The following is a 21,885-nucleotide window of genomic DNA, read 5'->3' on the forward strand; positions in this document are numbered from 1 at the left end:
TACTTATTCAATATACTTAGCTTAGTGATCATTCTGTTCTGTTTTATTACGTCAATATATTCCATAAGTACCAACTGGAAAAGTGGTTAGAATTATTTAGTGAGAGTTGAGACTAATTGCAGCCAAATTTAGTATCATAGTCTAAGCCAGATTAATGTTTTAAATTCACAAAATGACACACTTAATAAACGTTTAATTTACAATTACAATATCTGAGAAAAGGAATATTTAGTGCAAAATTGTGCTGCTTTATGTATGTACATATTCAACTATTCAAAGGAAATTATATATATTAGATTTAGAAATAATAAAACACTAATATAATTTAACTATTTATATAATATTGTGATGTTACAAAAATAATTTCATTTTGTTCCTTATTATTTGTGATTAAGTGCGAGGTTCTTCTATACTTTGTACTTGCAGCAATTAGTATCGGTGGTGGTTGTTCACGAATCACGGAGTGTGTTTCTCTTGTGTGTATACATTTCCGTGGCCTTTATTCGTTTGAGGTGGACCTGAAATAAAATGAAAAAAAACCTTTATTTATTCTGTCGTAGCAAAGGTGTGGGATCGATCCCTACTCGAGGAAATGAAATAAATATTTATTAAAATTTATATTTCCATTTGTGTGCTCTGGTGTAGAGGCAAGCATGGTGTTAAGTTCCTGCACACAACACGCAATGCCTCAAAAAAATAGCGGAAAGTGGGGAATGAAGTATCTTAACACTAGGTTTCCTCTGCCTATCTTGCTGTGTGCGGGATACATCGTGAAGTTGATTTTTTATTATTTATTACGTTATAAAAGTGCAACACAATTGATCTTGCATAATATGCTATTGCAATAAAAAAACTTCCTTTTTTAACCGAGTTTATGCTAATTGTGGTTTGTGGAGACCGCATTTGAATATACGGCGTGCGTGTTTGCGCGTGGAATTTTAAACGGCTCCCAGCTGCTGATGCTATTCGCGTTTGCCCATAAACCTCGCGGAAATCAAAATGGCTATAATAAGAAGGTACTTCCAAAGTGTGCATACCTAATGAAATAACGAAAAATATTTTATATTTTTTTATGATATTTTTTATATTAAACGATACTTATATATTTTTTATTTTTTTTAATAAGACCTGTTATTAATATTTTATGTTATTAATAAATACTGCATAATTTTAATAGGTACTTTAATGGATTCTTTCAAAGGTTTTACCTACGGCGCACGACGGATGATTGAACGTTATACGAATTATCGTTTTTAATTTTTTTATCAACACTAGCAACTATGCATAGGTATATGGGAGTATATTTATAAGGAATCGAACCCATAGCCGCCGCGATAATAGACTCATGTTTCCCTATGCCACGACTGCCCCATGCATAATACCAGCAATAAAAAGAAATAACAAGAATTAATTATTTCATATTCTATTTACAACCGACATTAGTTTACGAGACGACGACGGTGTGTTTATAAACAGCCGTGATATTGGCAAGTGTACGAGAGCGAGAGCGTGCAGGATCCGTTTATTTTAACTCCCGCGTTTCCAGGAAGTTTCCCATCTAAATTTCAGTCTTCATAATTATATGATGTGATATAACCTTCAACCAAGCCAGCTTTCCGTTACGTCTAGACTCTAGAGAACGAGCATTGGCGTATCTAGAAATATTTTCTGGGCTGGACTTTGCTTTTGAACAGATAAACTTTACCTGTAAACGTTTTTTTTTAAATTTTCGAAGCAATTTCTCGTTAGTAAAATTTATCGGGTGGGCACCAGACTATTCTGTGATGGGCACGGATACTGCCTCCTCTCTTATTACGCCCATGACCGTAGGCCAATTCTCTGTTACGTCTAAAATGCGAGACGGACGGGCGAGCTATAATAAACATAATAAATCATTGGCCGTCGCTTCGGAGTGCTGTCGAGATATTTAAAGTACGATAAGAGGCGGGTCTCAGCGTCTGACGTTTGTCTTGTTGTGATTGAGTTTCAAGGGCTATTCATCAGTGCACATGGTCTGTGTAATAAACTACTTGATGTAACGTTGGCAGAAACAACGGGGGGTTCTATATTAAGGTTAAATTAATTATTTTTTTTTAGCGTGACTGCGTGACACGCAGCAGATTAGACAGAGATAATCTAGCGATAACACACTCCGTTCTCCATTTCCCATCGAATTATGGAAGAATTGCTTGTTGGGCGGTTTAACTCAACGCCGCCGCGAAGAAAATGGAAATATTAAATATTTCATTACCTCGATCCACAACCTTTCGCATTTTTGGTCAGACTTGCCCTTGCGCCACGAATGGCGTCAATTTTAAATTGATTTCAATTTTATTTTATGTACATGTTTTTTTTTCGCCAATTATTGATATAAAAAGTTTTGTACTGTATATTAATCTCCATTATTGCATGCGGTATTTAGCTATATATAAGAATTAAGAAAACTATTAATATCTGTATTATTGTAAAAAATATTTAATGTAATTACTATTGGTTAACCTGAATAAATAAATAAATAAATAACAATACGTTTATATATAAATAACATATTAGTTTTCTGTATACACGATAATAATTAATAAGTATCTTCCATAGTCGTGCTTTAGCACCTACCCGTTGATCTGCGCGATACAATGGATCGTGTCTGGAGAATTAATCAGCTATTATTTTTATGCACTCAATAGAATTGTAATAGTAGTTGCATCGACGATCGGACCGCCCCGACGGCTCTGCTTATATAGATATACTAAATACTTGCTTTTGTAGCCTTATGTTGTGCTGTTTGTGCTCATAAATTAAGATCGGATAAACAGATGTACGTAAAATATGTTAGATTTATTACACATGTTGAGTCAGTGATAACATTTTACTCAAATATCGGCGTAATATATAATACAAGATAAAATCCTGCAAAAATCGAAAAATATACTAAGAATTATACACCTATGGAAGAAAACAATGTTTTTAGAAAACGTACCTATACGTATCTCTTTCATGGCGTTATGTTATGTTACAAATTATTAAATGTACTTTTCATTCTAAAAAGATTATAAATATTTCCATATTTTTTTTTATAATAGTTTAGTAGAATTAACATGACTGCTTCGTACAGCCGCCATGTTTGATTTTCTAATGTCACCTATTTATGAACGTAATTATGTAAATGCGTTCATCGCTTCTGAAGATAAGTTAATACAGAATATTATGAACTTATACACAAGATACGCACGAAATACATAACACTTCCTTTGCAGCCGGGTAAAAAAAGCGTGAGACCACCGTAGCCAGGTAGGCACTAAAAATAATTTTTCGTCATAAAAAATACATGGAAATTTTGGACACGAACGGTATGTATTGATATGCAATTACCGACGATACTTGGACGATCGTTTCGCATGTTAAGAAGATGTCCATATCACTCGCGAACCCACTTCCGCAGCCCGGAAAGGAAAGGAAATTCACAATAAGTTAGCAATTCTGTACACGACCACGTTATTGGCGGGGTCGGGTTTCTCAGGGTGCGTGCGGACATTGTTTTATTATGTATTGAACGATAATGATTTAGGTATTTTTGTCTGAATACAAAAAGATATATTGCATAATATAGTTATATCTTAATTTAGGTAAATATTAGGGCTTTGACTACCAAATACAAAATTACTAAAAAATTGTTACATAAAAGTATTTCCATCTATTTTACATTGAGTCTGGTGAACTTATTTCCAAAATACTCGTGTAAATTTGTCGTAATGCCAAGAAAAATATCTACTAAAACCAAAACAGTTAAATGAAATGTCTAAAATAATCCGTGCAAAAACATAAAACAACATTTGCACGTTAAAATGATCTAGTAACGGCAATAGAACGAACACAAGACAGACGATCAGCCGCGCGAAGCGTGTACCAGAATATTTCGTATTTAAAGAACATCGCCGTTCGCAACAGCTATTATTGTAAAGTGGGATCTCCTAGTAAGTGTAGCCATTTATAAACAAAACGTATAAAAAAATTAACGTAGCGAGATTTGAACCCGCGCTTCTTTGGAAACCGTCCAAGCGCTCTGACCAACTCTGCCATACGTTCTCAAAAATTTGACCCTAACGAGATATTATATGATTTTTATACGTTATCTAAGTATTTTTGTTTCTTAAGTGTAGAATAACACTTTAAAAATTAAAAATAAGTTCAGCCATTAGCAGTAGCCACTCGCCTCGTTCGTACGTCAATGCTCGCGCTTATGATGGATCGGCAATAAACAGTTTAGATTGGATCGAGTCTATTATTGACTGCACAAACATCTCGAAGGGAAGCTTTGGACCATTTCCTGGCGAGAGAAATGGGGCCGTTCGTGACGCACGGCTTTACCTCTAACATCCGTTCATATTTATAAGAGGAACATTTTTTACATATCCTACTAATTAAAGATGTCGGGAACTCGTACGCTGTCTATTTCTGTTTGCTCAAACAATGTACGGTTCGTCGAGACGTTTTAATGTTATATATATTATGTATAGTTCTGTACTTGAGGCCAGTTATTGCGGAGGAAGGACTGTAACGCGACTGGTTATGGGTTCGATCCCCAATCGAGGAAATGGAATATTTAATATTTTCATTTCTTCGTGTTGTTGTGCCACTTAACACGCAATGCCTCCAGAATTCGTAGAAAGGGATACAGCGTGAAGCTGAGAAACATGCGGGATATAGCGTGAAACTGAAAAAAATCTGTAATTTTGAACACTAATAAAGTAGGTACTTTGATCTAGACACGTTTAGCTTTATGCTATTTTATATAATTCGCAATGCACGAAGGCGCATCGTGATTGATTATTATTTTGCAAAACTTCTTCACGGTTTAAGTTTAAAATTTACAAAATTAAATTATAATGAAATTTAAAATTTCAAGACCAGAGCGAATTCCGTGGACAGGTAACAGAATTTGTAATTAACTTACGTAAATAAAAAGTTATAATATTTTCGAATAAAATTCCAGCTGCCGAGGGCATTAAGGGTTTAATGTCATTTCGTTACCATAATAGTTCGGGCGATGTGTCTACACGATCACGACTTGACGTGACTAGACTTAGTTTTACTATCGTTTTCTACGTAACTAACCACCTTGTTTCCATTACACGCTTATAATTTTAAAAATTAAATATAACAAAAATTGATCTACAGCTGAAAGCGCAAAACTGGAACTGAAGTTTTCCTTTATATCTCTTCCTGAAGTTTAGGTAGAATCGAAGATCTACGAAGGTTTCCTCGTAAACTAATTTCCTCTGAGTAATGTAAATAAGCAATGAAAATTAATAGTCTGCTAAATGCTTACAGTATTAGCTCTATAATATGCGTAATTTAGTCCATTATACGTTTTCTATGACAGCAATTCATGTGATTATATGTTTCTGGTTATAATATAAAAGATTTATTTGAGAGATTTTTGTACAGTTTGAAATTAAAATATATTTTTGAGATAGCACTTCTATCTAATCTAATTAAATATAAAAAAAAAACATATTTTCTTTGTCATTCAATTAGTTTTATTTCTTGTAGGCGAGCAAATTGCCTTGCTAAATTAAATAAATTGATATATTAGCCATTTATGTACATAATATTAAAATTATTGTAATATACTACATGCAAATTTAAGAATACTTCTAAGAGATCATTTGCTACTTGATCCCACGACGGGCTCTGGTTGAATAATAATTTGAGTTCAATGCTCATGCGCATCATTTTGTTTAGTCTGTTTCTTATGTATTATAAATATGCGAGTATTCAGCGTAGTTTCTGTAAACGCGCTTTTCATGGAATTACACCTGGCTTTAAATCACCTGGTTATTGTTGATAACGTACTGGCCTCTAGCCCAATGACAGGTAAATGGTATTTCTTTATAGAAACACCATCAGGTACTTTGGTTTTCAATAGGATTAAGGAGGAATTACTGGCGGATTCTTGTATGAGAAATATTCTTATACTAGCGACCTGCTCGCGGCTTCGCCCGCCTTAACTACTGAATTATTCATATAATGTATGTTTGCAAAGCTCTTAAGATAATGTGAAAATTAATTAAACCCTAATGCAACCCGCATTTTCGTAATTCCAATAAGGATTTTCCAATTGTTTTAAAATAAACACAAATAAATAACACAATCTAAATCTTCTTCGCTGAGGCAGGCGGGTTTTTTTTTGAGCTTGTGGTTAATGCTGTTAAAACAGCGACACCGGTTGGGTAGGCACTACGTGGCTGCCTATGAGGAAAATTAAATGGAATGCATCGGCCGGGAATCGAACCCGGGCCGCCCGCGTGGCAGGCGAGCATTTTACCACTGAACCACCGATGACTGCTCATGACGCGCTTGTATAAGCAAAACGTCGCGGGGCGCGTTTCGCAGCAAGGATGTTTTGATATTGTAACAACTTCTAAAGTACTTATTAAAATCAAAAACAGTAAAAGACAGTTTTGATCTACATTAAATGGCCAACGTAAATAATATACTTATTTATATACTGAGAGTAAGGGATAAATAAAACTTGACTCGATACGTGTGATATGTGTGACGATGTGTTAACAATTAAATGCGTTTTTCTCTAAAACTATTCGCAATTTCGAAATTGTGTAAAAAGCAAATTTTATCTTCGCTTAACGTAGAAATTTAATAAAGTATTTTAAAGGATAAGGATTAATACCATTATGGAAAAATATCCCTCACAATAAAAAATATATTGAAATTACAATTTTTAGACAGAAATATGATCACTACACGTTATCCTTAAAAAATACGAATATGCTCTCGCGGACTTTTTTGTAGATCTTATTAAGAGGAATAATACTCCAGTACATTATTTTCATGTAGTACTTACCATTAAAGCAGCGCATGCGCGAAAGTGTCTCAACGGGTAGGACTTTATACACATTTATAGTATTTATGGTAATTTACATAAGAATGTACAAATAATAAACTATATATAAACTTTCCCTGAGAAATACTCGACCTAATGGTGAAAACCGCATCAAAATCCGTTAAGTGGTTTAGAAGAAGAAGAGTTAGAAAGTTCAGACAGACACGAAAAGCGACTTTGTTTTATAAGATATAGGATAGGATACGTGATTGGACCGGAACTTTACTGGAACGATCATATGAATGCTCTCCTTGTTTCTCATATAAGAATGTTTTTTACAGGCCGAGATCAGACTGAGAACTATTGTGAATTCTTCTTTATAGATTGGAGGTAGAATTCTAAGTATAATTTATTTTCCAACTCAACTTCCATAAACATATATTTCTTTCTTTAATATGCTTTTGATTTTACAGGCTTATCCTAGTCTCAATTATCAATTAAACATTTACGATTTTTTTATTTATATATTTAATTAATCATTTACGATTCTCGTATACTAGGGATGAGTTCGATATAACAAAACGTAACTTGTAACCGATACGATGCCGAAACCATACCATATCGATATCTGTTTCTAAAAAACCGTTATCATAGAAACTTATCAAAACTATCAGATGCGTATTAAAACTTAAAATCACACACAGCAACTATCGCAACGAAAACGAAAACTTCGCATAACACGAACTAAGTAACTACCTCTCTTTCTAACTATATGTTTCTCACGAGTGTAAAAGAAATGAAGCGAATATCCGATAACTTGCATCTATAAGATATTATTACTTTACGTTACAAAAAAGAACTTCTATTTAATGGAAATAAGGTTGATATTTGGTTAAGATATTCATATTATTTTCACACTTGAGTGGATTCGACTTTTAAATTCTAAACGTTTGTTTTTAAGTGACAAATGCTTATTTGAAATTTATTTTCAAATTTTTAATATTTTAGAAATAGTTTAGTATTGTATTTAGTCCTTTGCGATGCGTATTGCGGAGGAGGTTTCCTTAAAAATTGTGCATTTCAGTGTGTGTATATACTTTTTTTTAACAACAATTTCTATATAGTTTAAAGTTAATTAGTGTTAGTGTATAGCTTAAATATATTAGTGTATATAGACATAATTTTTTTCTTAAAAATGTCGCGTAAAGTCTCTCATCTCTCTGTATACTTGGTGATTTACTTTATATTCATAATACTTTTAAAAAACGCAACCAGCGTTTAATGTCAATTTGCCTTCATTTTATATCGTTAAAAATGATTTAACGTTTGTAAACTGTATTATCAATATCGATATCTGAAAACCGTTTTTGATATCGTTATGAAAACCATATATCGGTTACATAACCGTTATCGAAAAAAAACGATAACGCCCATGCCTATCGTATACCTATTAAGTACGTATGTTAAGGTTTTAACAAAATTCTTTTATTTTCTTAACTTACTTAGGTACTAATTTCAAAACTTTCATAGTTAATTTTATAAAAGGACTTTACAATTTGTATTGTCCTTTTGAACAATTGAAACATATAAGGTACTAAGATATTGTAGTTGTAGGTACATATGCGCATTGATCTTAATTAAATTGTTATTACATTAATAAAGTCAAACTTCCCAATCCTTACTCTCAGTTAATAAAAATTCTTAAGAACACACAAGTGGTTCAATAACCCAATAAATTTTCTATTGATGTTTATTTATTATTAATTGTCAAAAAAATAGGTGCGAGCAGGAAGTGAGAGGCTTCCCGGCACCCGGCGGCGAATGAAATCCTCGAAAGCGGAAGCGGTGTGGAGCGGGCGACAAGCTTGCATTACAAATCACTACAATATGAACACAAGCACGTGTGGACAGCGGAGCCCTGCGGCCATGCGTGGCTCCGAAAGGTTATCAATTGGTTATTCATTGTTATTATTCTTTCACTTTTTGTCGAGAGATCCTTAGTTTAATTAAAGTCGGTCTTGAGAGTGCATTTCGATCATATGCATTTTTTCGTATAAATTGCATGATTTAGATAAAAGAAGTAAGTAGCAATAAGTAATTTTTAGGGCTCCGTATCCATCGGGTAAAACCGTTTTACCCTGTTACTATTACCCGTCCGCCCGTCCGTCCATCTGTCACCAGATTGCATCTCATGGATCGTAATAGATAGACAGTTGAAATTTTCACAGATAATGTAATTTTTGTTGCTGCTATAATATCAAATACTAACGAAGTGATTAGTGCTCAACTGGCTCGCTCGAAACGCCATAAATTAAGAAATGAACTGAACTGAACAGATACTAAACAAAATTTTTATTTATATGATTTTTGTTTGTTATGCTAGGATATTGATTGATATCTCCATGAGATCTCGAGATTAATGGTCTTGATAGACGAACAACAAAATAATACTATAAGGGATCAGCTTTTACCTTTTGAAGTACGGAATTCTAAAAATCTAAATGTATAAATTGGACACTTAGTACGTTGACGTCAACTTGGTGTTTGGGAAATCATGCCTCAATACTATGGATGTAGTCGGTCCCGGTGCATAATATGCGGAGAACAGAGTAACATAAATACTTACTTAAATTTGCTTTGCAAAATGTGTAAATGAATAAATAATAATTGTTCTTTAGTACCTATATACAGTACGATTTATTGAATAGATCTACAACAACGGTGGTAATTTTGTTACGTATAAATCTGTACTTTCAGAACCTGTGTATGTATGTACCTACATTCAGATTTAAATATAGTACAAGTCTTGTGAACCATTAAAAATTCAAGTATGAAATAAAATAATGCGAAATAAACGAGCGTTGCGAATTACTGGAAGTAACAGCTTTATGGGTACAGTCATCAAATAAAATATTAAAATTCGCTGTCAAATGAGCATTTATTATCAAAATATTTATGAATCATAATAAATTAAAACTTAATAGACTTTTTTAATTACTCAATGATAAATTAAAATTTCTTTTGCTTTCAACCTCCAACGTCATAATCCAATTATAAGGACCGATGTAATTAAATATAATACAATTTATTTATTTTTCATGCCTACGAAATAATTTAAGATTAAAATAGAATTTCCAATACAAGCAACTCCATTAGCACTGTGTTGTTTTTAAAATGAGTATCAACAAAGCAACACACTGTAGTCAATGTGACCTCTACAAATCAAAGTATCGTTGCGGAGCCAGTGCGCCCACGCATCTTATTTTAAACCGTTTAACTGGATCCAATGTTGGCAGTACTGGCACGCCGCCAGTAATCCCTACGAGCCGCCAGCTAACGAGTTACGACTATGACGTTGTAAACATTCCTTTTTTGGAATGGATTTTATTTTTTATTTTTAGTGATAATGCACATATAACGGCCATTATATTGTTTTTAATGCTTTAATTTATATTGATGCAAGATGAAATAAATATATGTACCTAAGTACCAAGAATTACAAAATAATATGCATTGGAAATTTAAAAATTTACTTATTTTAAGTCATATTATAAAAAAATAATAAAAACATACAGTTGAATTGATAACCTCCTTTTCTTATAGAAGTCGTTTAAAAAAGTTGTACATGATCATTAAGTGTGATGATCTTAAATATACAAATTAAGCACATATGTCTGTCGTTTACACTATCAAAAGAATATGCACATATATTTAGTTTAAATTATAGACCACTCACCCAGTAATGTGTTTTTGCCAATATTGCAGTAGATGTGATGAGCAGAGGCTACCGGCTCTGCCGGCGTTTCCCCACCCGCTTCCATTAGTCTCAGCTTAGCTGAGAGATCTTGTACATCTGCAAAATTATAAAAAATATATTTTGAACTTTTTGTAGTTGTTTTTTTATATTATCAACAACTTAAAGTGCTAACTAAGGGAAGTGTGTTTTTGTCCTATTCATTGTATTAGTTCATTTACTTTTAGTGCAAGGTATTAAAGTAATAATTTATTTTACATTATATATGCAATTATGCTATTTGAGATAAAATATATTTATTAATAACTAACTTTTTCAATCACTCTTTATAACAATTTGTCTAATGATACTTATTAGAACGGTAAATTATAATGAACCCAAAAATGAATCGCGCTTAATACAATGTTTGTATACTGTTTTTGGTATAAGCGAATGCAAACTAAGAAACACCGTTAGCTATTGTTCCAATGGTGGTCGACCACAGCCACACCGGTCAAAATTAGTAACGCACATGTTCAAACAAACCCGCATTGTTTACGCGAGATCACGTCTGTATCGCTTCGCGTTCGACTTCATGAAGCTTCATGCGCCCAGGGTTTACGATATTTTACAAATATATTCAATTTGTGTGGGCTCGTCTATACGGCATTATCTACGGCATTATCGCGCCGTTCGTAGCGAAATGAGTCAAGAATAATTTTCCATCTCATAATATTTAATGTTCGTTAATGTTCTATTTAGAAAATAAAGGTTATTTATCTCGTAAAATACTTGGGTTTATTTATACATCGAGTATATACAAGCTTCATAGGAAAATGAGGCCATAAAATGAAAACATTTTAGCATATTTTTTATATAAATTGGTGCTAAGTACAAAACAGATATCTGGGCTATTTTTTTGATTTATGTAGCTATAATTAATTGATCATCCCATCTTTGTTATAAGAAAAATATAAGTATAAAACTTACGTTAAAATGTTAATATCAGAAATTTCAGGACGAATTTATATATTATTGTTTACATCTAATGATCTCACTTGATATGAGTAGGTATTATGTTCGTCTGTGATTTATGAATAATTGGATAATGGTACATGTTCAATTTTGTATTCCGGCTTATTTCTTGGCACGTGTAGATTTCGTTATAACTCTATACTTATTTGTTTAAAGTGGCTCCACTACGTCTCCCACAAACATTTTATAATCATAGCACTACTAGTATAGCTAATAAAATTAAATAAAATTTTGTTTTAGAAAATGCACTGTGTTTATTTTAGAAAAATGAAATAAAGCCAAAAATAATCTGTTTTTACGTCAACCAAATTCTATCAAAAATTAGTCTTGGAATAAAATATTGATTCGTAATTATTCAAGGAATGTAGTGATAACTACGTATATTTTATTTAGTTACGTAACATATAAATATTTCATCATGAATAGATGTCCGTACGTTACGGAGGACGAAGATGTTAAGCATTTAATCTCTTTATATTCAATGAATGTCGTCAGTTTCGTTAGAGCCGCCTACATATATACAACTATAGGCCATGCTCTGTCCGCAGTTATACATGGAGGTCGCCCGTTCATCAGCGTCCTGAATAAATAAACTGTTATTGAAGATTATAGTATCTATAACATGTTTGTATGGATAACATGATGTGATCCCATTGTAAGATATTTGTGGATACTGTTGGTTGTACTGTGGAAGTCCATAACGATAAGTAATATTTGGAATACAATAAAACATTTTGTAGTTTTGTATAAAAAACATACATCAAAACTAAATTTTAGAACTAAGTTTTATGCGTCAATTGAAATTTGGCTGATGGTACTGTTTACTCTACAGAATTGTATAAAGCAAAAATATATTATACCTACAAATATTTCTGATTTCATCTTATAAAGCAATATTTTTTTGCTATTTTATGTATAAAAAATATATTATCAAAATGTTGGTAATAAATGAGATAACAAAAATTCTCGTAGAACTCTATAAATTTAATTGAATATGTTAACTTAAAAATGTAAAATGTAACTTATCACCCGTGTCTATCATCAAATATGATGTAACACAAGATCTTGCTCTCTTTTGTATTGTATTTTTTGGATCTAAAGATGAGATGATGCAATGAAATTCAAGTTACTAGACCTATTTTAGACTAAGTATGTAAAGTTTATAAAAAAAATCTTTCTGATCGGTTTTAGTAGATATGGTTTTTCAAATCAGTGCTCAAAAACTATGAAACCACACACAAGTTGTGTTATGTAGTTTTGTAAGTAGTCTTTTCTCATGTCAGTAGGTAATGAAAATGTTTTTGTTTTTTCATCTGCAACATTTCGTCGAGCCTCATTTACATTTGCTCCTTTTTAGAGATACGATTCTGCGCTAAATAAGAAACAAAATAAATTCTGATTTAATCCAATATCAGTTATTCATGATTACAGCTTAGTCAATCTGTCAATCATTCTTAGATTCATCTGTTCTTTAAAGAAATTAAAATCTAAATGAAGTTTAATTTACCTGACTTTAAAGTTTGCTTCAGTACCCGCCATTGCTTCGCATGGTACAGCGATAACGTCACCACTACAACAAAGAACACTACACACCCACTCACGGCTAGAGTCAAAGTGGATGTCTGAATATCCCAGTCTAAATCATCACTCACTTCACCGCTGTAGTCTGTATATTCGTAATATTCGTAATCACTTGATGTTTCACTGACATCATTGTCTTTCTCCGTGTTGAAGGGCCATATGCGGACCTCGTACAGAGGTTGGCATATAGTGTCACGGTGTAGTTCGCAGGGGTATTTGACGGCGAGGCGGCGCGGGTCGCAGCGGGTGCAGGGCATGCAGGCGCCGCTGTCCCGGTGCCACCAAGTGTGCCCCCGCTCGCACGCGCCGTCTCCCGATACAGCCCCGCCAGCCAGCGCCAGGATAGCTATCACTAAGCATAACTTTGCTATCTCTCCTCGCATCACCTGCACAAACGTTTTATTCTTGTGTAAATATTAAAGTTGCCTTGTAACTAAAGTAAATAACATCTTATTTAGATACCTATATGTTTTAGTATACTATGTATAGAAATTATCTTTTTCCAGCTATAACAGTTTTTTTGCAGCTTAAGTAAATGTAGCCTAGTTATAAATAGAGAACCTAGTTATATGATAGAGTATAGTGCTCGTTCTTTATATTTCAGCAACAGGTACCTATATGCATTGGTTAGATGTGAAACCAAGCAATTGTAAATTTCAATTGCAAAACAACGAGGCCAGTTGAGGCGCAGGGACACTACTGTTAACGAGACAGGTTATGGGTTCGATTACCCTTGGAGAAAATAAAATATTGGATATTGTCATATCCTCGCTCTGGTAAAGAGGCAAAAGACGGCGTTAAGTTTTGATTGATTGATTGATTGATTGATTTCTCGATATATGGTGTTTCGAGCGTGCCAGTTGAGCACAATTCATTTCGCCAAACGTGTTAAGTTTTGCCACTTAACACGCTATGCCTCCAGAATTTAACAGAAGTGTCTTAATAGAAATGGAGTGTCCTAAAACACTAGGTTCCCAGGTTCCCTTTGCTTACCCTGCTATTTGCAAGATACAGCCAGAAAATAAAAAAAAAACAATTTATTAAAATAAATATAAAAATAATATTAAATATAGAAAAAGAAAAAAGGAATGCAGACTAAGTATATTCAATGTTATATTTATTTAAAACAATAAATAAGTATAAAACAATATAAAATCATGCAAATTTAATAAAATAGTTTTATAATCCCATTTTATATGCTAACCGTACAATTTAATATACTTTAGGTAGGTTGCAAATTTAAACATTTATATACACATAAAAATGTATTTAATACATAGAAACTTGTGTGCATTTTTAAGTTCTAAGAATTTCTTGACCTACCTTTACCTTCTGCGAAATGAACACCGGTCTTGTAACAGAGAAACGCTATAAGAATTGAAATTAAAATAACAGTTAACTAATTAATGAAATCCTTTATATTTTACCTTTAATTGTACAGTTTTAATTGTCAAATATACTTATTTATTTAACTAATTAAAATAAATAATATTAATTACCTTAATACTTATATTCATGTAGGTTTCCTATGTTTCCACAAAGGTCCTCATCTCAAATTGCATTTATATAAATCCAACTTTCACTAGCACATCACATTTTCTCTATATAACTAAGCGTTTATTCACAATACTAGGACCGTATTAAAATAACGACGAAAACAAAATTTAAAATAATTTAATAAGCATTTTATATTTGTTTATATCGAAGTTTTTATGAGTAACGAAAAGTCGTAGACTAGTGACTTAAGTGAAGCGTTTACGACGCACCGCGTCTACTACAGACTGAAGTGCGCGCGCGCAGACACCGAGATCAAACACCCTAGCTCCCCATCCAACGTTGTCTTTCACGATTTGATAATGTTCTTCTCTGTATTTATCAAATTAAATTCAAAAGAAGTTTGTTATGTATTACTTCAGTTAATAAATTAATTATGAACTTAGGACACAACGCGCATAATCGTTATAGTATTAAAGATATGATAATTTATTATAATCGTAATTTTGATTCGACATGGCTTGTAATTGTGATCTTATTATAGTGAAAGCGCGTAAGTTTTTAAAATTCAAATTCAAAAAAGTTTATTACCGTTTTAAGACTATACTAATACAATTTAACTAACAAGCTTAAAAAGAATACACGTAAAATAAGACGAATACAAAAATTAAACAATTAAAAATAAAACAAAACGGTAAAAGGTGTGAGGCTCAGCGAATGCTGTAAGACATGTTGTGTACAGCGCTCTTTTTCAGCCTCAACCTAATTCACAGTGTTTAAATAAAGAATGTATACAGGAGGGATCAATAGTCGCTAAGTTTGAAATAATTTTATTTTCTGTGTATTCTAATAATTTTTGGTCTTATCATACGTTGATCACGAGTCTAAATGTGGAGAACGGAGTGTCTTCAAGCAATATAGTCTATTCATTTAGGCTTGACATAAAATGTAAGCAAAGAAAACAAAGTATCCCAAACTATTATTTCGATTTAATTTCTATTTAATTCTTGCACTGCACTGGAGGATTTCCCATATATGATTCTAGTAGCTGGCTGTACTGTTTTTATTTTGTCTTTTCTGAACATCACTCCATAATAAAAACCAATTGATAAAAAAGGTTGCAAATAGTATTATATTATAAAAAAAACTTATTTATTTATAAATTTAAATAAACTATATTTCAATTACATAATCAGTTATACCAAATTATATTGACATGTAAAATAAAATAATAATTTTTACTCTATAATGTATTAGTATTGAAACATGTTCGAAGTTTGAGAATAAGTTCGTTTGGTTTAGCGTTTGAGTGTTTTTACATGTCAATTGTTTAATAAAAAAATATTAATTGTAAAAAAAAATAATTTACATTGTTATCAGCGTATAACCTCCATAGTTTTTGAGTATATTAACTGCATTAATTGTGGCCTATAAAAGCCTTTTTTTGATTTGTTGTTTAGTTCCCTGAATAGGTGACGTGACCCTTATTTCGATCGGCACAAAACAGGGCATTGTAGGGTGGCTATCGTTTTTTTAAGAGACTTTTTGAGCATATTTCTTTCTTCAAAACATATTCTATTGCAGTTTCATTACCAAACTCATAGATTAATAGATAATTATGAATTTAGTCAATGGTCGACACTGGATAATCTATTAAACTATCAATATTTAAAGACAAATGTCACTTTGAATTTTGATTCTGAAGTTTTAAGTCACAAGTCACTGTATCTGTAATTCAAATATATTTTAGTTTCTTTATTCCAAACGTAAGATTTGAATGAAGCAATATATATTTATCCTAATTTATTTGTGCAAAAATCTTTTAATAGTGTTACATGTTGTTTGACACAAAAATCCTTGACTTATTTAGGTCCCAAAAATGAACATTGACCGTCGCAATGTTTCTCGTGCTCCTGAGACTCAAGGTGATGATATACAAGATGCCTGTGTCTCCTCCACATCCAATATCAAACCAAGAATACGAAATATAAGAACTGATTGTATCGCTTTGTACTATCCTATTTCATGTACCTATTCCTTCACAATACCTGCTAATTTAATGATATTTAACCAGAAATGATATTCTTCTATTATTGTATTACTCTTCCACTTAAATGTTTATTTATTTATTTTCAGATAAATCTGCAGTAAAGAAACATGATGGTGGATTATCAACCTCAAAAGCACTAATTATTGTTGCTATAATATTTTCTTTGTCCTTAGTAGCTTTGGGAATTTTATACAAACAATTCCCTGAATTGGAAGAGTAAGAGTATACTATATTTGCTATTTAAAAATTTTTGGCCTGTTATTTTCAATATTTGTTTTTATTTTAGACATGAAAAGCAACATATAAAGTTACCATGGGACTTAGAGGAAGCTAAAGAGTTAGGTTTAATTTTGGACAGATATAAGGACAAATATTTTTTGGAAGTATTACTGGGAGTATTTTTAGTTTATATATTGTATCCTTTTTTAAAGTTAATACATGTATGTATTTAATATCTGAATAAGTGATAACAGATTACAAATTTTGATATTTATGCGATAATTCGTTTTTGTGTGATTAAAACCAGTACAAATTAATAATTGACTGAGAATTTAAATACATAGTGATTGAAAATTGTGTGAATTGGTTTTTGTATAGTTAACCAATAATTAAGGATTAGTTAAATTACTGATTTTTGTTTCATATAATTCATGCATTTTACATTGCTAATAGGCAAGACAACTTTTGTTATCATACAATGTTAAATGGTGGTAATATTTCTTAATTTATTACAACAGCTTGCAAACATTCGCAATTCCTGGCTCAATATTCTTGAGTATTCTGTCAGGGTTTTTATTTCCATTTTATTTAGCTTTAACTTTAGTCTGTTGTTGCTCAGCTATTGGTGCAAGTTTATGCTTCTTTTTATCTAACCTCTTAGGGAAGAAGTTAGTCAGGAAATTTTTCCCAGAGAAAGCTGAAGAATGGTCAAAGGCTGTCACAAAGCATAAAAATAATTTGTTAAATTATATAATATTTTTGAGGGTTACGCCATTTTTGCCCAATTGGTTTATCAACATGAGTGCACCTGTTATTGGTGTGCCTCTTGTACCCTTTGCCTTGGGAACATTCATAGGTAAGATTCACATTAATTTACTGGTTTAATTGTGGTATTTAGAGCTTAGTTTGTAATATAGCATATTGATTCAGTAAATAAATATTGTTTTTATGTCCTTAAACTGAATGTTATGTACTTAAGTTTATATATAATCTTTTACAGGAGTAGCTCCACCATCCTTTGTAGCAATACAAGCTGGTCAAACTTTACATACTTTAACTTCCACAAGTGATGCCTGGTCATGGACTTCAATTACAGTATTGAGCCTTTTTGCTCTGATTTCGTTAGTTCCAGTTTTACTCAAACAGAAACTAAAAGAGAAATTTGAATGATTTTATTTATTTCTAGCTAATTTATTTTAGACAATTTAATATATTACATGTTATGTGGTATAAAATAAAATATTTGATACATTCCAAGTTTATTGTTCAAATTAACAATATGAGCCGACATGTGCTATAAATGTTTCATTACTCGATGACTGTTGAACAATAGGCCGCCAGTACCACCAGTTGTACCACACTAAAAATTTAAATGAAATTATATTTTCCAAAGATATTTTTCCTTAATAGAGTTCAAGATATATGTAACTAGCAACTGCAAGAGTTTCATTAAAATATGTTCAAAATACTTGACCACACTACTACTACTACTTTTGAATATATTTTAGGGTAGACAGGTCTCATCAGAGCAGGGTAATGAGAATAATTGACTCTTTCCTGTATGAGGATTCTACAACCAAGTATCTAACCCATAAAACTTGAAATTATATATTTTTTATATTATACTGTTTCTATATACATAACATAAAATTCAATGCTTATAATACTCAATAATTCATTGGAAAATGTAGCAAAACCAGTCATAAATTATATTAAGCTTCAAGATACTTATTGATTTCTTACATAAATATGATTCCTTTAATTCCACCTTGAAAGATTTACATTGGAGCTTGCATTCATCAGCTGGTCGTAAATCAATTAATCTGGTTCCACTTAATATTAATAAAAATGCAAAATTGCATTCTGTGTCTGGTATATGAAACTTGTTGTGTTTTGAATCAATTATAATAAATCTTTCTGTGCTTTGTCCAAATTTTGGTACAACTTTTGGTCTTGGTATTATTTGCCTTAATATTCTTGCTACATTGAAATTATTTAATTTCCTAGAAAAATAATATTTTTATTAATAAAATTTTATTTTAAATTCATGCTGCCTGCACATAGCAGAGTAGAGGAGACTGGAGAACCTAGTGTTAAGATACTCTACTCCCCATAAAACCCGTGTTCCCATTCTCTATTAAAAAGCTTGCTTTCTGCCAAATTCTGGAGGCACTTGTGATGAGTGGTGGGAATCAACACCGCAATTTGCTTCATCACAGCAAGGAAATTAATATATTAAATATTTAGTTGAGTGGGAATTGTACCTTCAACCTGTCAGAGAGATCTGAGTTTACTGGTGCTGCTTGTGCCCCTAGGCTTTAATTGGTTTCAAAAATATTATCACAAGAGTCAAATAAGATATTACATTTTATAGTTATTGATACTTTTTTCAAAAATATTAGTCTCTCGCTTATAATTTTTGAGGACCGTAAATGCGACAGTTGAGGGTTTCATTCTTACTTATGAGAATATATTATTGCAAAGTCTTCATAACAACACCAAGTTTGTTGTTGATTTCTGCCACTAACACATCACATCAACTTGGGGTGCCGGATTCAAGATAGGAGATATGAAAAATATTTTTTTTGGTATATAATTTGTAATTTTAGTAAATGCCTTACCAAATAAAAAGATTCTCTTCTACATTGTTTAATTCAAATACAGATTCCGCAGTTGCATAGTTTTTGTTGTTTACATAAACTTTGGGACTTTCTTTATCAAACACAATTTTGTTTTTCATATACAATTTTCTCAAATCATCAAAATTCATCTTTAATTGTTCAGTCTAAAATGTTATAATAATTATACTGTCTATTTAAAAATAGTAGATAAGGGGCCATTTATAAATTATGTTATATTACATATTAAAATGCAAAAAGTCATGGTGCAGGTGCATAAAGTGTAACTGTAAACCAACTAAATGTTTTGGGTTCGCCGGTTTTGATCCCCACTCGAGGAAATGTAATATTTATTTTAATTTCTCTGGTATCAAGGTTAAGAGCGGTGCTGAGTTCCTGCACACACTTTATTTACAGATTAAAATGAGGGTGGGGGGTTTGATTGTGACATTGTGTATGAAAGCGACAATATGTAAAATCTAAGTATTAGAACATGAAATTTGTTCAATAATAATTTTCATACTGTTGTTTTAATTTAGTGATTTATTGGTGTAAAATTGCAAAATATTTGGTGGCACACTAGGTGGAGGGGGGTTTCATAAATGTAATTAACTATGACAAGAACAGAAGTGCAGGTCAAACATTATGAAATTTATGTATACTTCTAATTTAAATTCTTCATTATTTACTAATATGCTGTTTACCTTGTAAATAAATGGAGCATTTTGTTGTTGATGAACAGGCTGTGGATTAAAAATTTCTCCAATGTTGTTAACAGAGCTACATGGCCAACAATCCATGTCCACTACAGTAAAGAATGGGTTTTGTATTAGACATGTTTCTTGATATAATTCTGTAAACAAAAAATATTTTTTGATTAGTGGCAAGTTTATCAGGCTGAGTTGGCCGCAAAATAATGCAGCAGATTTTTGTGGGTGATAAAAATTTCAGATGGATTTTTTATGCTACTTTAAAGGAATTTAAAAGATTGTTGATTAATTTTTTTTAATGTATTATGGTTTTCTGATACCTTATAAACTCTTTCTAGAATTCTAGTAAATCTAGACCTTTAAGTAGCTAAAAAAATCCAAAAAATACTTTCTCATCCTGTATAGTAAGCAAATATAGTAAATACTAAATAAAGAAAAAAATATAGTAATCATTTATAACAACATTCTATCCTTACCTGTTAATGCAGGGAATAAAGATATAAAAGGAATTGATGCTTTTCTTAACAATCTTAAGCCTGGATAAATATATTCTTGAATTTTACATATGAAACAGCTGTACAATGATTGGTAATTTATTACTACAATAATTACTAAAAGGCATATAACAAGAAATTTATAATTTTTATATAGATGTCTACGTTGATTTGGCACTGTATGAGATTCTCGAACTATATCATTCAAAGTTTCATTATACATTTCTTTAAACTCCTCTTCGCTCATGCCGGCGTCCACACATTCTGTTTTTAATTGGTTTATTGAGTTTGAAAAGTCCTGCAAAGTATTTGCTGTAGTCATGGTACATTTGAAATTATATATAAGAAGTGATTTTTCCTATTATCTGATCTTGTTTTGCAACAATTCAATATTTTTCCCACTAAAATAATAAAGTTGTGTCGTGTTATCGTTTGCTATGCAAAATTGACAAAATCGAATCATTTGACAAATGACAAGAGTATATTGCAAATGTCAGTTGATATTTGTCATTTATCTTTTTCATACATGCCAAATGACCCGACTACTTCACAATTCTTAATTTCAGTGTATAAGTACTTGTTAAGGCATTTTCAAACAATAAAATAAATAGTGTCATTACATCACTAAATTATAAATAATTTATTTCAAAGTACATTTTGATTAAAATTGTACTCCTAATGCAAATCGTTGCAATAAAACAATTTAAATGTACCTACTCGAGGTACATACATACAAGGGCTGAATGATAATAGTTTAGTGTCATTTTATTATATACCTTTTATCTTCACTCGCAGATTGTATTTGCATTTGAATTATTATAGTTACGTATTTCAATTCCTCAATGGTTTTAAAAAAATTATAGAAAAATGATAAAAAAAATCATGTACAAAGTATATTTTTTTATTTTGATTTTAGTCAAATGTTTATATAAAACAATAAATACATACTTTTTATTTGCATAGATAAAGATAATTCATCTACGCTCTACTGGATTAATTTTAAACATGTTGTTATTCATTACGACTTACGATATGTAACGATTGTATAATCCCTAGAATAATAGAAGTAAAGGCTTGGAAAATGTCAAGGGATTCCCAAAATTGAGTTAT

The 21,885-nt window shown here is 31.5% G+C and overlaps 3 protein-coding genes across 5 annotated transcripts; 1 reads left to right on the forward strand and 2 right to left on the reverse strand.

The window, feature by feature from the left end:
* Nucleotides 1-319: 319 nt before the first annotated feature.
* On the reverse strand, nucleotides 320-14,984 carry wgn (Tumor necrosis factor receptor superfamily member wengen). Its single transcript, XM_085201061.1, has 4 exons — nucleotides 14,690-14,984; nucleotides 13,117-13,576; nucleotides 10,578-10,694; nucleotides 320-518 (listed from the first exon to the last, which is right to left on the reverse strand). Exons 1-4 carry the CDS (start codon nucleotides 14,705-14,707, stop codon nucleotides 457-459), a joined length of 657 nt encoding a protein of 218 aa, XP_085057187.1. The 5' UTR covers nucleotides 14,708-14,984; the 3' UTR covers nucleotides 320-456.
* A 1,367-nt stretch (nucleotides 14,985-16,351) lies between these two features.
* Nucleotides 16,352-18,210, forward strand: stas (Transmembrane protein stas). 3 transcript variants are annotated; one of them, XM_085201059.1, is made up of 6 exons: nucleotides 16,354-16,450; nucleotides 16,555-16,609; nucleotides 16,821-16,950; nucleotides 17,021-17,149; nucleotides 17,472-17,809; nucleotides 17,954-18,210. In XM_085201059.1, the coding sequence occupies exons 2-6, from the start codon at nucleotides 16,564-16,566 to the stop codon at nucleotides 18,121-18,123; spliced, it is 813 nt and encodes a 270-aa protein (XP_085057185.1). In that variant the 5' UTR covers nucleotides 16,354-16,450; nucleotides 16,555-16,563; the 3' UTR covers nucleotides 18,124-18,210. The 3 variants fall into 3 exon arrangements, with proteins under 3 accessions (XP_085057183.1, XP_085057184.1, XP_085057185.1); XM_085201057.1 differs by having other exon boundaries at nucleotides 16,352-16,711; XM_085201058.1 differs by having other exon boundaries at nucleotides 16,353-16,609.
* LOC146529886 (uncharacterized) lies at nucleotides 18,196-21,241 on the reverse strand. Its single transcript, XM_085201056.1, has 5 exons — nucleotides 20,758-21,241; nucleotides 20,276-20,424; nucleotides 19,575-19,738; nucleotides 18,697-18,956; nucleotides 18,196-18,313 (listed from the first exon to the last, which is right to left on the reverse strand). Exons 1-5 carry the CDS (start codon nucleotides 21,095-21,097, stop codon nucleotides 18,225-18,227), a joined length of 1,002 nt encoding a protein of 333 aa, XP_085057182.1. The 5' UTR covers nucleotides 21,098-21,241; the 3' UTR covers nucleotides 18,196-18,224.
* Nucleotides 21,242-21,885: the final 644 nt, after the last annotated feature.

This window comes from Heliconius melpomene, chromosome 17, assembly GCF_056956725.1.
Source record: "Heliconius melpomene rosina isolate 202511_hmr_F chromosome 17, ASM5695672v1, whole genome shotgun sequence".
Classification (NCBI taxonomy): Eukaryota; Metazoa; Arthropoda; class Insecta; order Lepidoptera; family Nymphalidae; genus Heliconius; species Heliconius melpomene.

Excerpts from the sequence above, each read along its gene's own strand:
- LOC146529886 (XM_085201056.1), bottom strand. The coding sequence starts at position 21,097 with ATGACTACAGCAAATACTTTGCAGGACTTTTCAAACTCAATAAACCAA. Across the intron at positions 20,425-20,757 it reads TTTATTCCCTGCATTAACAG|AATTATATCAAGAAACATGT; the intron begins GTAAGGATAGAA and ends TTTTGTTTACAG. Across the intron at positions 19,739-20,275 it reads ATGCTCCATTTATTTACAAG|ACTGAACAATTAAAGATGAA; the intron begins GTAAACAGCATA and ends ATAACATTTTAG.
- stas (XM_085201057.1), top strand. The coding sequence starts at position 16,564 with ATGAACATTGACCGTCGCAATGTTTCTCGTGCTCCTGAGACTCAAGGT. Across the intron at positions 16,951-17,020 it reads CAATTCCCTGAATTGGAAGA|ACATGAAAAGCAACATATAA; the intron begins GTAAGAGTATAC and ends TTTTTATTTTAG. Across the intron at positions 17,810-17,953 it reads TGCCTTGGGAACATTCATAG|GAGTAGCTCCACCATCCTTT; the intron begins GTAAGATTCACA and ends AATCTTTTACAG.
- wgn (XM_085201061.1), bottom strand. Across the intron at positions 10,695-13,116 it reads GAAGCAAACTTTAAAGTCAG|ATGTACAAGATCTCTCAGCT; the intron begins GTAAATTAAACT and ends ATAATTTTGCAG. Across the intron at positions 519-10,577 it reads TGGCAAAAACACATTACTGG|GTCCACCTCAAACGAATAAA; the intron begins GTGAGTGGTCTA and ends ATTTTATTTCAG.